The sequence below is a fragment of the Eumetopias jubatus genome, unplaced genomic scaffold, assembly GCF_037043125.1.
Source record: "Eumetopias jubatus isolate StellerSeaLion01/CBP00866 unplaced genomic scaffold, mEumJub1_p1.0 scaffold_17, whole genome shotgun sequence".
In the NCBI taxonomy this organism is placed as follows: Eukaryota; Metazoa; Chordata; class Mammalia; order Carnivora; family Otariidae; genus Eumetopias; species Eumetopias jubatus.
In genome coordinates this window covers 10,421,285-10,436,199 of record NW_028274823.1, presented here as the reverse complement: position 1 = coordinate 10,436,199, position 14,915 = coordinate 10,421,285, and the positions used below count along the sequence as shown (strand labels likewise).

Genomic DNA, 14,915 nt, shown 5'->3' with positions numbered 1-14,915 from the left:
AAACCAGATGAAAGAAACCCAAGGACTCTGTCCTCAAGATAAATGTGCACATGCACAAACGTCTGCCTACAATTCAAACTTTATGAAGCCTTAAACTCACTCTGAGCTTTTGTCACTGTTTCTCTGAGTGGCACTCTGTAGGACTATCCCTACTAAGCACTGATCCTCCCTACAGTCTCAATCCAAACTTCCTTCTAAGAGAGGATCTCACTGATTTGGTCCCCCACTATTCAGTGGGCATTGCTTTAATGCTGAGCTCTACATAACACTAATCCACCCAAGATTGACTACCTTTGGGTCAGGCACCCACGCCTAGTCCAATTAATAGTGATTACAATGGCAGTGTTTAATAGTCACTAAGCATAGTGACCTAAACTCAAAGGTTGCATCTCTTTTGGTAGAGTCTATAGGAATAGCACGTTCCCTCAGAAAGGGGGTATGGGCATGGCAGACATCTGAGTGCAATGGACTTCTCTATGCAAAACAAAAATAGAAAAAAATGGGTGAGGATAACTGCAAACCCCCACAGGCGCCACAGATTAAATCTCAAATATTTATATTTAATGGCTAATGGTTGAAGAGATGCCAAAAAAGAACAGTACAGGTGGCATAAGAGAGACGACTGAAGTTTTACATTTATATTGCATCTTATAAGAAAAAAGAGAAATGAGCTGGCACAAAGAATGAATGAAGCATATCCTGGTAGACAAAGGGGTGTCTAAAGGCCGATCGATGGTGAGGAATTGGAAGAACAGGGTACCCTTGAAGACCAAGCAAAGGAATCTGGATTTAAGAGAACTGTGTGAGACACCACAGATTTTTCTAGCAAAACTGTTTGTGCACAGTATAAATCATCCTTAAATAGTTCTGAAGGTGGACACAGGATGGAAGGGAGTGAGGCAGTCCACCAGCAATGAGTAGAGTGCTTCCTCTGCTTCTCAGGGTGTTCATTTTCAACTTTCTGTTCTATATCCAAGATAATTATGCTAGTCAAGGTTGCTTCCCTTTAGCTAATACACAAACTCAGATAATAAGGCTTTTGAAAGTGTCCCATATGAGAATCTTACAGTTGCCTTATTTTTACATATGAAGACCTAAGAACCAAGAGAACATCTACAGATATAAGAAGAAGAAAAGAAGATCTGTGCCATGTTGGAGGCACGGGGGAGGGGTGGGAATTGGTTTCATTCTAGCACCAACACCAAGGTAGAATACTCAGCAAGATGAACAGTCGTTAAACACACACTACGTAAGTGCTTCTCCAAAACAGCTTAGTTGTAAACATGCTAGGTTGAAGCACATGAACACAGAATGTGCCAAACCTCTATCCCAGTAAAGCTGACAGTGGGTATAACCTCCCATCTTACCACGTATATGCCAACACTGTGTTCTCTGTACTAAAAAATGAACTGAATTTAGCTGCTAGGGTAAGTTCACTTAGCTATTATTAAGCTGTCAAGTTTCTTTCTATTTCTAAAAGCAAGGAAAACAGAACGATTTATAAATACTAAAGACAGACCCTACCATGCACATCAGAACTAGAAAAAGAAACCTCACAGTTTGGAATTTTTAACCTTATTTGCTGTTGCTGCTGCCCCTTCTGAGAAAAGTCCAGATTTCCTAGATATATCTCCTTGTACAGAAACATTAAATTACCTTTAAGTTGACAGGAAGGCCACCCATAAACCCCCTAGAGAAAATTTAAGACAGTCCTGGGGTCATCAATGAGTATATGGCTGGCACAGGGTTAGGAATTAGATACAAGAAACTTCTCTCTGGTGTGTCATACAAGTTAGTTTGTTTTGAGACCGTTATGGTGAACCCCAAATTAATCTTTCTGGCAATTCCTTTTTGACAGCAGTAGTCAAATTACCCATGGTAACTCAGCAACTGTAAAGCCCTACAGACTTCAATGGCAAGTAGGTAACCCTTTAAAACAGGGTTTCCAAACCTTGGCACTACTGACATTTTGGGCCAGAGAATTCTTTGATGCTAAGGGTTCCTGTGTGTACTACAGAATACTCAGCAGCATTCTGGGCCTCTACCCACTAGATGCCAGGAGCATATACCCCCCCTCCCCGCACTGTCCCACTGGGACAATCAAAAGGGTCTCTTGATATGGGGCAGGGGTTGGGGCAAAATTGCTTGACAGAGAACCACTGTTTAAGGGCAAGTGGGAACAGGAACTCAGAGTGGGATGCCCCTCATTGTCCCACTGCAGCTAATGTTAGATCATGAAACAAATCCATGTTAGTTATAAATGGTGTTTAGACTGTAAATTTACATAACACAATTATCAAGACTAGAAAAGACTATATTGTTATTTCAAGGGCTTTACATATAATGAACTTTTTTCAATTAGATGCATTTCTAAATCAATCTGTTTAAAAACAAATCTTTTAATTCAAATACAAACCATGTATATTACTATACAGGGCTATCATTTCAGAATTACAAATGTAATAAATTATTGGAAGTGCTTTTTCAATCTGTAGAAATATATAACACAAGAGTATTTTCACTGTTTATCTGACAATTCAAACATAACTTTCTCATTACCTTAAAACAATCTTTTAATAAACTTACCTTTAATTAATATTATTGAAATCATAAAAAGATCTATCGTGTAGAAATACCAAATGATACCACTTAGAGATATGCACTTTCCCTCTAACCAATAATCAAGTTAGTCATTATTCCCATATTACCATCCATCCGTTCATCCAAAGAATTATAGAACATTTACTATAACTCAGGGATTGCTGCTAAAATTAAATGATAAATGAACTCAAGCTCTACCTTTTGAGAAGCTTAGAGTCTAAAGAAACAAACAGATGGGAAAACATGTATTTATAATACAATGCAGTCAGGCAAGGTTCCAGAGTGGGAGCAAACACGAGCTGAATTTTGCAAGGTGAAGAGGAGTAAAGGGAAGATATCACTGTTTTAATATGTTGGCGTAGAGAGGGTCTTTTATTTTATTTTTTTTTAAATTTATTTGAGAGAGAGAGCGCCTGAGCCAAATCAAGGGTTGGATGCTCAAGCAACTGAGCTGCCTGGGCGCCCCAAGAAAGTCTTTTAAAAGCATGTTACAGAAGCCAGGAGCCATAGAGGAAAAGGATTAATAAACCGGGTGACATAAAAAATTTTAACTTCCATATAATTAAATAAATGTACATACAATAAACAATGCTATAAGGCAAATGACAAAATGGGATGTGACAAATGGTAAATGTTTGATATTACAAGTATTAGTACACAAAGACCTTTTAATCATTTTAATGTTTTAATCATTCCTGTAACTGAATTTTCACAAAACCTATCATCCTGTTTCAGTGAAGGGGTTCTCTGCATCTCTGCACCTTTTATTTTTTAAGTTATTTGGAAGAAATGTCCAAGAGCAAGTGACTTATTTGCACACCCTTCAGTACTGAAATCAAGAACGGGCTGGCCAGTATCATTCTATAGGGAGAAACCTAAAGTTAAATGAGGTATTTCTAATTTAATGGAATCAAGGCTAAGTCTGAAAAAGGGAAAGCAGAGACATTTTATTACAATACAAATATAACAACACAGAGATCATTTAATTGAGATACTTATTAAACTGGTTATGTGCAGGCAGTGCTCTGAAGAAACGAAAAGTAATTATACATCTGGGAAAACATTCAGTCTTGACCCTTAGCACAACCATACATCAAAAATTTCAGATCAATTACTTAAGTGTGAAAGGTAAAACTATAAAAATCTCAGAAGAAAATAAAACATTTCCATGGACATAGGGTAGGCAAAATTTTCTTGAACATCCTCACACCCGTCAGAATGGCTAAAATTAACAAGTCAGGGAACGACAGATGTTGGCGGGGATGTGGAGAAAGGGGAACCCTCCTATACTGTTGGTGGGAATGCAAGCTGGTGCAACCACTCTGGAAAACAGTATGGAGGTTCCTCAAACAGTTGAAATTAGAGCTACCGTTCGATCCAGCAATTGCACTACTGGGTATTTACCACAAAGATACAAATGTAGGGACCCGAAGGGGTACGTGTACCCCAATGTTTATAGCAGCAATGTCCACCATAGCCAAACTGTGGAAAGAGCCAAGATGTCCATCGACAGATGAATGGATAAAGAAGATGTGGTATATATACACAATGGAATATTATGCAGCCATCAAAAGGAATGAGATCTTGCCATTTGCAACGACGTGGATGGAACTGGAGGGTGTTATGCTGAGTGAAATAAGTCAATCAGAGAAAGACATGTATCACATGACCTCACTGATATGAGGAATTCTTAATCTCAGGAAACAAACTGAGTGTTACTGGAGTGGTTGGGGGTAGGAGGGATGGGGTGGCTGGGTGATAGACATTGGGGAGGCTATGTGCTATGGTGAGCGCTGTGAATTGTGCAAGACTGTTGAATCACAGATCTGTACTTCTGAAACAAATAACGCAACATATTTTAAGAAAAAAGAAAAAGAAGAAGATAACAGGAGAGGAAGAAAAGGGGAGTATGTCAGAGGGGGAGACGAACCATGAGAGATGATGGACTCTGAAAAACAAACTGAGGGTTCTAGAGGGGAGGGGGGTAGGGGGATGGGTTAGCCTGGTGATGGGTATTGAGGAGGGCACGTTCTGCATGGAGCACTGGGTGTTATGAACAAACAATGAATCATGGAACACTGCACCAAAAACTAATGATGTAATATATGGTGATTAACATAACAATAAAAAAATTTAAAAAAAATTTTCTTGAACAAGACACAAAAGCCCTAAAGATAAATTGGAGTACATTCAAATTAAGAATTTCCCCTCATCACAAGATACCATTAAGAGAATAAAAAGACGAGCAGTGAGTGGAAGAAGTTACCTGTAAAACACGTATGCAACAAAGGATTCCTACCCAGGATGCTGTGAAGACTTCTACAAATAAGAGCCAGACAACCCAACAGATAAATGGGCAAAAAAATTTGAACAGACACTTTACAGATGGCGAGCAAACATGTGACAAGGCATTCAACTTTGTCAGTCAACATAAAAATGTAAATTAAAACCACAATGCTCCCCCGACAGTACACTATCAGAATGGGAGGCACCTGGAACTCTCACCATGCTGCAGGTGAGAGTGTAAATAGGCACATTCACTTAAGTTATGGGCAGTAGGAACTAAACCCATGATCTAGCAATTCCATACCTAGGTCTATGCCCGTCAGAAATACATTATGTTCACCCAAAGACACGTGAACAATGCTCATAGTTGCACTACATTAGCCAAAACCTAGAAACAGTTCATCCCCAGGCGAATGGGCATACAAGCGATGAGAATAAACCACCTACTGCTTCACACACATGAATAAATCTCACAAATATATTGTTGAACGGAACAAGTCAGTCACAAAATAAAATACATTGAGTGATTCCATTTATGTAAAGTATAAAAGTATATACTTCTGTAAAGTATAAAAACAGGCAAAATGAGTCTATTGTGGTTATCTTTGGGGTTGGATAATAACCAATGGGGGCATGAAAGAGGTTTGTGTGGGGCTGGAATAGTCTGTCTCTTGATTTTGGTGCTTGTTGCACAGGTAGATGGAATCATTCTGAAAATTTATCAAACTGTACAATTAAGAATGGTGCACTTTTCTGTATTCAATAACTAGTTTCAATAACTAGTTTTTTTTTTTTTTTTTAAACACTACAGCTAGGTAGCAGAGACAATTCTTGGAAAATATAAACTGGACCACTGAGACAGGCCTAACTACATTTTTTCTAAGCCCGGTGTTCCAGTTAGAGACCTGTGAGGAAGCCAGTTCCCTGCATGCTTCTCACGTACTGCTTCCCTTCACTTCCCAGCTTTCCGCAGACAGATGCCCGCCTTCCACAGGCACTGCACATCAGTAAACTCACTGAGCCCCTCTGTGTGCCAATTAATGTGCTGAGCACCAAGGACAGCGACAGATCAGCCATGGTTTGCTCACAGACCTGACGAGTAGGAACCATCTGATGCTATTCCTCTTGCCTCGGCATCTAGCAGGATGTTTTATACTGAGGAGGCCCCCCGTAAACACTGACTAGTCATGTATACCTCCAAACACCTGGGGCATGAACACAGCTACAGAGAATGCACTTAGAAATGCCAAGAGCTCACAGGATCAGAGAGGCTGCCTCCAGCTTCACTCAGCACAGGGGCGGGGAGCTGCTGCGGGCAGCAGTGGGCAGACAGACTGAATGGCCAGAGCGTGGTCTGGAAGGAAGCTCCAGCTGGCACATGCAGCGCTAAGTGCAAGCCCTTCTCAGAGGCAGGAGACCGGACAAGGCGGGGAGGAATGAAAGCTGGAGAGCACGGAGCGCCTGACAGTCAGGGAATGGGGGCTGGGTGAAGGAGGAAAGCAAACTTGCTTTTTCGGTAGGTCAGGGCACAGCTCACGTAGTAGTATTTTCCAAAAGCACCAAAGATGACTGCTGTTTTTCAAAGGTTAGGAATCATGCACTATACCAGGCTTCCTATTTCACTGTGGGCAGACAGATGAGGAAAAGGATGGGAAAAGGCACATGATTAAATATGCCTTTAGTCCCCAGTTAACATTTACCTTTAACTAATATGCCAAGTACTTTAGAATTCTCCAAAATTAAAAGTTATATGCAGCTCATCATAAATCTAAGAAACAAAGCCATTTATATGAATTTCAATTCCAAACTCTCCCTTATGTTACTAAAATGAAAATGTGAGGAGCGCCTGGCTGGCTCAGTCAGTAGAGCGCGTGACTCTTGGTCTCGGGGTAGTAAGTCCAAGCCCCACATTGGGTGTAGAGTTTATTTAAAAAGATAAATAAAATCTTTTTAAAAATGTGAGCTGCTTCAAACTCTGGGCAAGTTAAGCATCTTGAGCTTCAATTTTCTCACTTGTAATGAGACGCTTAAAGCACATGGCCCTTAAGGAATTGCCTTTTGACTCTGATGGGGCAAATTTCCACATGTGGCAATTTTAGAAACAAGAATTTGTGATGAGCATGTGAATTCTCTTACCTCCCACTTCCTGTAGGAGGCATCAAAAATCTCTTACTAAAATTATTCTGTGGTCATTTTCTACTGACTCTGTCTAATTCATCGGACATTTAACATCCAGAGCAATAGATTCTGAATCACAAACTCCAGAGTTGTGTTCTGTGCTGTGGGTAACCGATGAGATCACTTGTATTTCTTTCTGACCAAAGTAGCAAAGTCACTACTATGTGTACCCAAATACATCACCCGGGGCTGCAATACCATAGTAAAATAACATTTGCTAATTTGTCTGGTCAGGAAACTTCAAAAAGCGTGGGAGCTTGGGGGTTTCAACAGCTCGTGATTTTGCAGAGGCAGCTTTGTATATAAACCCCAATTTTTTCCTGTAGGTGCTTTTGTAACAGTAATGCCAACCGCCTTCTTTTAGGCAAACCCCTGCCGAATTCCAGAGGTGCTGTCTGACCACAATCAAGCTGAGGCACTGACTTGAAGAATGATTAATCACAGATGAATTAGCTTTTTGTTTCTTTTCTGACATTTCCGAACCCTTTCTGATGTTTCAACTATCTGATGTCTGGCCATGTCATGCTACCAAAGCAGACTGCCTGAAATCACTGTTTACTTTGGCCTGCATACAAGTCTGGACAAGGATTTAGTCAAAACACCTCTTTCAGATCACAGAATGGCCTTACAGCAGCACTCTGAGAGATAACACAGAGAAGAAATTTTAAAAATTATACCGAACATCATTTCTATATACTCCAATTTTTACTTTCAAAGGAAATCAAACAGTTTTGAATTGTATGGAAAGGGGTCAAGATAGAGAATATGAACCAAGCTTTACATGTAAATATTAAACATTTTGGAAGCACAGGAAAATTGATTTAAAAAATACTTAGAAAACAAACCCAATAGATTTAAACCAACAGCTTGACTTTTAAAAGTATATATATAATACTGTGTGTATACATACATATAAACTATATAACATATAAACCATATAATGCATATATAAAATAAATAAATACAAGGCAACAGCTCAGTTTCCAAGAAATACTGGTGGTTAGGCCAAATGAGGGGAAAACCTGCTCAGGTGTCCACTGTAGGCCCTGTGCTCTAGGAAGTGACCCCTCTCACCACCAATCAGAGTTGCACGGGGTCCCAACCTCCTTGCCAGGGACTGGCTCAGGCACAGACAAGAGGCACAACTCTGACAAGTAAAACGAGTGAAGTGGGCTGGGAGGCTTCTTGGTAAGGTTTCCCTTAATTTAAAAAGAGATACAGACAACCCCACACACTTCGGGATATCTACTGTCTAACAAAACCAGAAAATAACAAATGTTGGTGAGAATGTGGAGAAATTAGAATCCGTGTGCAGAGCTACTATGGAAAACAGTAGGGTGGGTCTTCAAAAAATTAAACATAAAATTACCATAGCACCCATTTCTATTCATGTCAGCCAGCTCCTGAGCCCCCAAACTGGTACTGATTTATGCTAAAACTGTATCAAGTCCCATTAACATGGCCACAATTATTACAACAGTTAACGTGAACAATGATAACGTAACAAGCCCATTCCTTTCATTAATGACTATTTTCCAACTCTCATTAAATCTTTTCTAACTATCCTGTGCCTTACATCTAAGACTACAGGCACAAACAAAACACATCTTACTAAGGAATGTTTATGGAAATCAACCTTTACACATACACACACACCAGCAAAATCAAAAGAATAAAAATGTGTTTTAGGGAATATGAGGCACAAAAATATAACTGCTGTAAACTAGTAAACCATCGAGGAGAATTTATGGCAACAGGTGCCATCTATGTAACTATGAGGATGACCACATGGTGATTTCCATCTTCATCTTGCAGTGCTCATCATTACCATTAGCAAGACAAGCAAAATCAAAATTCATCATCATGTTAAGAAATGCCTTGTAGGCTCAAGTCAGGGTATTAAGTGAAATGCCTTACAAAGATGAATTCCCATAAGCCAACTGGGCACATCCCTAGGCATGACTGCATATGGAAATTAAGTGACTTTGCCAAAACTCTCTCACACTGAGCCATCAGAAACTTCTCAGATCAGTTCAGCTCACTTAAGGGTCAATTCTGAGTCTGCACAGCTCCACAGAGAATGATTTCTATCTACATGGACATCTACATCTCTATCTAGTCATCTCCATCCTATACCATGTGTTTTAGTCATCTGTTGCTGAGTAACAAACCACTCCAAATCTTAGTGGCTGAAAACCACAATAATTTATTATTCCTCCTGATTCTGTGAGGTGGCTACGGCTCAGTTAGGGGGTTCTTCTGACGGTATCTCTTAGGCTCACTCAGGCAGCCGTATTCATTCAGCAAGCTTGGCTAGAGCTGAAACATCCAAGATGGTCTCGGGCCTCCCAGGTGGTGTCTCTCGCCAGCAGGAGTTGGCCCTTTTACATGATGATGGCTGGCTCCGAAGACAGAGGAAGGGAAAGCTGCCAGTCCTCTTAAGGCCTGGGCCTGAAGCCCCAGAGAGTGCTTTTCCATGGTATCCTGTTAGTGCAAGTCAGAAGGCCAGTCCAATCAGGGCAAGGGAAACAGAATCTACTTCTGATGGATGGAGCAGTATGCACATACAGGGTGAAAGGAACTGATGATGGACACACACCCTGGAACCATCTACCATGCCATGGTCCTCCCTACACATAAAGATAAACTCGTCATTTCAGCAGGCCCTCATTAAAACTCATTACTCAATAAAAAGAGAGCAGGTAAAACCAGCTCTTTTGTGTATCTCAGACCTGCTGTTAAATACTTTCATTTGCCCTACTTCATATAATAAGCGTATCATATGGTGAAGGCTGTAACTTAACATGTCTAAATCTACACAAGAAAATCCAAATGAAACATTTTTCTAGTTTCAGGTACAGTTACGTATCACTGGGTGTCACTGGGCGATTATTATCTACATGCCCCCTCAGCTGTGACCTCCATTAGGGCAGAGCCCACATATGCACTGTTTCCAGCTGTATTCTCAGCGTCTAGAGTGTACCAGGTACCTAAGACACTGCTGGTTCTCAATGATTAATATTCCTGTTTTAAGATATATTCCTTTTTTAATACCAGATATAAATACACAGATTTTTCCACATACATTTTACAATGTGGCAAAAATACGCCATTACTAATGCTTTAAACAGTTATGCTCCAAGAAAGAAGACACACTTTTAACTATTACTGTAGTTATATGCTAAATTTACCCTCACTGAATCTTGAAAATGAGAGATTTTACAATAGTGTACAATTCATTTTCTGTGAGTTACCTTTTTTGCTGGTGTCTAGTTCTGGACCTTCAAATTGCAATGAGAAATAATTCATGCTTGAACCAACATCTACCTTACAATTCTTTTTTTTTTTTTTTTTTTAAGATTTTATTTATTTACTTGACAGAGAGAGAGACAGCGAGAGAGGGAACACAAGCAGGGGGAGTGGGAGAGGAAGAAGCAGGCTTCCCACTGAGCAGGGAGCATGATGTGGGGCTCGATCCCAGGACCCTGGGATCATGACCTGAGCCGAAGGCAGACACTTAACGACTGAGCCACCCAGGTGCCCCCATCTACCTTACAATTCTGAACAGCACCTTTCTGATTGAGAATTCCCACTTTTACAAGCAGTTGTGCTGTTCCTTCATAACTGAGGGTTCTCATTTGCTGAAAATGTAATAAAACATCCTTAGATGAAATGAAAACATCTACAAATGGAACAAAATAGTCACTTTATTCTGCCCACAAACATCTGAGCTCAGACTTTTTCTGCCCTAAATGGACAAGGCCAAAACTAACAGATACCCTACAGCGCAACACAAGAATTATTCTGGAGAGGTTCACCTTTTTGCAGCACCAACCCCAACAGAGTTCAGTACCACTTTCCTCCAAACAAAAGGCAAAAGTGTCCACAATTCTGCAAATTTTCATAAAGTGAGGCAGTATTGGTATACACTAGCATAAGCCTCTGCTTTTCCCCAGCATCTGAACTAAAAAGTATGGCTAATAGCACAAGCAGGCCACTTAGAAATTTGGGTGCCATTTATCAGTATATAAACACAGAATTTTGACAGGTCTCAAAAAAAGCACAGGTAATGATTTTGTGCATGCTACCCAACTGGGTGGGTTCTATCCTACTAGTCAGTGCAAGAAGATTCTATACTCAAATTGAGATAAAAACACAATATATCTCAGAATACCTGGCTGGCTGGTGGTAGAGCATACAACTCTGGATCTCAGGGTCGTGAGTTCAAGCCCCACATTGGGCACAGAGCTTACTAAAAAAAAGGAAAAGAAAAGAAAAAAAAAAACCCAAAAACAAAACACCCCACAATATATCTCATTTCTGTATCATTCCCATTTTACAGTTGCAAAACCAAGACCAGCTGTAATTGAGCAACTTCTCCAAACTGTTACACACTCCTGTACCACTACCTCCCTTTGATATCAGAGTATTTATTAGTACTCCATGATATCCAGTCATATTCCCTTAGAACCACCTATGTGTCTTACTAAGTTCTAATCTATTTGCAAAGCAGAAGCTGTCCTAGTCACACTTAGTAAACACCTGTTAAACAAAAGGGAGTTTCTTGACCCTCAGCACTAGTATTTCTTCTCATTAATTCAACAAATGTCTATTAAAAATTAAACATCTATTGTGTGGCAGGCACACTTTTAGGTACTTGGCATACATGATGAAGATAAACATCAAAAGTCTCACAAACGTATACACAGGAGACAGACTTGAATTTTGGGAAGAAACACAGAATGCTAAGGGAGCTGGAGATGGGTGGATAGGTGAGTGGTCAAATCCAGTCTTAGTGTCCAGTATAGATCACTGGAGCAAGTGACCGCTAGGCTGAGAAATGACGGAGGAGGCGTTTGCAAGCATGGAGGATGGGTAGAGGGAGACTGAAAGATGAGAGATCAGTGAGGGTAAATGCCCTCGGGTGGGAAAACCCAGCTGAAAGACTCCGGTTGGTCAGCCTTCAATGTTCTGGACCCAGATAACAAAATGTAGATATGAGCTTCTTCAATAGGAGTGACTCTGAATTTAATAAACAGAAATCAGCTAACTTTAAAATGAGAAATAATCATCTTTCCAGTTCATTATTACGCTCTCAGATGTGAAAAATTAATCTGGTGCGGCGGTTCTCAAGCTTGACTTCACATTAGAATCTCCTGAGCGTTAAAAAAAAAAAAAAAATGACATCCATGGTTTGACCCCCAGCCAATGAATCAAAAATCTTGGAAGGCAGGGGCCCACGTACTGGTATTTTTAAAAAAGTTCCTCAGGTCATCCTGAAATACAGCCGGAATGGCTAACAGCAGCAACTCAAAAGGAGACGAGCACTAGCTGTTCTCCAGTCTCATCCTGAAATGACCCCTCGTCTTCCCATTGGCCGACTTCCTGTCAACCAAATCTCAGTCTAAACATTATGCCTCTGAAAGGCTCCCCCTGACCCCACTCGAAAAGGAGCCACACCTAGTAAGTATTTACCACATCACACAGTGCTCATTCCTATCTGTTTGTCTTCTTCATTAACTTCTTGTAGGTCCTTCAGACTAGGGACCTGGCCTGTGTTGTTCACTGCAGCACTTCCAGCGGGAGCTCAGTAAGTGTTACATGAATGAAGGGGACAAGGAGAGGTGGGCACTGGGGTACCTCTCATGCAAACGGAATTAGAAAATAATATCCTGAAGCTATAATTCTGACAAATTTCGGCTGGGTATGATTAAGCCAGACAGATTGAACAGTATGGAGAGCATTTTTTAATTCTTAACTAAAAACTAGATGTGAGCCAGACTTCTATTTCCAAGCAGAGCTCGACTTAGGAAGGAGACTGAATAACATAGAGCATTTAGTCTGGACTGGAGTCAACAAAGGTGCATAAAAAGTCTTCATACAGGGCGCCTGGGTGGCTCAGTCGTTAGGCGTCTGCCTTCGGCTCAGGTCATGGTCCCAGGGTCCTGGGATTGAGCCCCGCATCGCCCCCCCCGCCCCCGTTCTGCGGGAAGCCTGTTCTCTCTTCCCCACTCCCCCTGCTTGTGTTCCCTCTCTCGCTATGTCTCTCGCTGTCAAAAAATAAATAAAAAATCTTAAAAAAAAAAAAAGTCTTCATACAGAAAATACGGTCATTTCATGATGAAAATACGGTCAACATTTCCACGAACAACAACAACAACAAAAAAGAAACAGGTTAAAATACGGAGCAATTAAGATTTTAGCTTAGGTATAAGGAAAAACTCACTGAGGGAAAAATCCTGTGACACTAGAGTGGCCATTACAGATGGGAAGTAAAAGTGAAATTTCTCCAAGTCCCTAAGATTGGCATAAAAATACTTCTGTTTAGAAGGGGTCATGCACAAGTACACAAAGGCAGATGAATATATAGGATGGCTAGACTTTTCTTTTGAGTGTTATTATTGTACTACAATATCCAGAGTATTTGAGTTTCCTACCCTGAATTTACTTAGATCTGGTACCACAAAAATGAGCGAAGGAGAGAACACGAGTAAAAACAGTACCAAGTAAGTATTTTTGGGAAAAGAGAAATATATTCATGCTTTTCTTTCCACAGAGAATATGTTTAGACCTATCAACTAAGTTAATAATTCAGGCATAAAGGAAATATCTGAACAATTAAATTCACAAGTTACCTACAATGTACCCTGTATTAAATGCCAGCAGGAAGCCTTGCCAGAAGACTTGGGCTATGTCAGCATAAAACCAGCAAGGTATTGGGTATCACCCTTCTTTCAAAGCCAGTTTTGCTTCTAGGATCTACAGTTGCTACCAGTGGAAGCATCCCTACCTCAGACATTCAGCACTTAACCTCAACACTCTGGAGCCACTTTTGTTCATTCCCACATTTAGTTAATCACCATGTTTTGTGGATTATTCATTTGTATAGAGAAAAAAAAAAGGGAGGGGAAATTTACGGATTAAAAAGATTTACAAGACACATCAACCAAATGTACGGACCTCGTGTGGGTTCTAAGTCAAACAAACTGTAAAAAATATGATGAGACAATCAGAAAATACAAGCACTGACTAGAGATACAGGAGGATATTTAGAAATACTGTTAATGCTTCTGAGATGTGATGCTGAGACTGTGATTTTGTTTTCAAAATGCTCTTATCTTTTACAAATACACATTAAAAAATGTGCCGATGAAATGATATTCTGGATTTGTTCCAAAACATTTCAAAAGATGATGGAGGTAGGAATATGGATGAAAGAACAGATGAAATACGAGGTACTGCGAATTGCTGAAGCTGGGTAATGGGTACAAGGAGGTTCAATTACACTTTTCAATTTGGTTTATGCTTTTAAAATACCCATAACTTTAAAAAAAATGGTAACTTATACATATGAATATGTTTTTTGATTTCCACATGCTATGTTCTTGGCTCTGAAACCTCAATGACTCCCAGCTGCTTAAATACCTCAGAATAGCTTTCAAGTCCTTCAGAGTCCTTTGGTTACCCTTTTTTATATGACTATGTCATGGGCAAGGTCACCTGCCAATTCTTACTTGTCTGCTCCTTCTCTCTGACCCAGGCTTCCCCACCTGCCTACTCGATTATCAGGCCACTTAACCAAACCATTCTCCTAATCTGTTTTCATGTAAAATACTCCCAATCCTCACCAAGATTACAAGTTTTAAGAGGAAGATTCATGTTTACATCTTTTTGCCTCTTCAGAGCTTAAAGCAGTGCTCTAAGTAGAGCAAAGGAGTTCGGTTCCTGTTTTTATGGTGGGCGGGATATAGGGAAACTGCTCCTTCATACTGCTCTACACTTACCAGAGTTTTTACATACAGTAGGCTGCTAATCCTTAGAAAACATCAAAGAGTTTAATTAAAGAGAGT

The 14,915-nt window shown here is 40.2% G+C and overlaps 1 protein-coding gene across 12 annotated transcripts in view; it reads right to left on the bottom strand.

Annotated features, from left to right (window-relative positions):
- The window catches only part of ATE1 (arginyltransferase 1), a 179,730-nt gene that overhangs the window by 73,099 nt on the left and 91,716 nt on the right, over nucleotides 1-14,915 (bottom strand). Inside the window, exon 12 of one of the 12 annotated variants that reach the window (XM_028121752.2) lies at nucleotides 9,207-9,549. The exons of the other annotated variants lie outside the window; for them this stretch is intronic. Within the exon in view, the coding sequence (XP_027977553.2) occupies nucleotides 9,379-9,549 (171 nt within the window). The 3' untranslated portion in view covers nucleotides 9,207-9,378. Of the gene's footprint in view, nucleotides 1-9,206; nucleotides 9,550-14,915 lie in introns of those variants that run through there. 12 annotated transcript variants of the gene reach the window in all.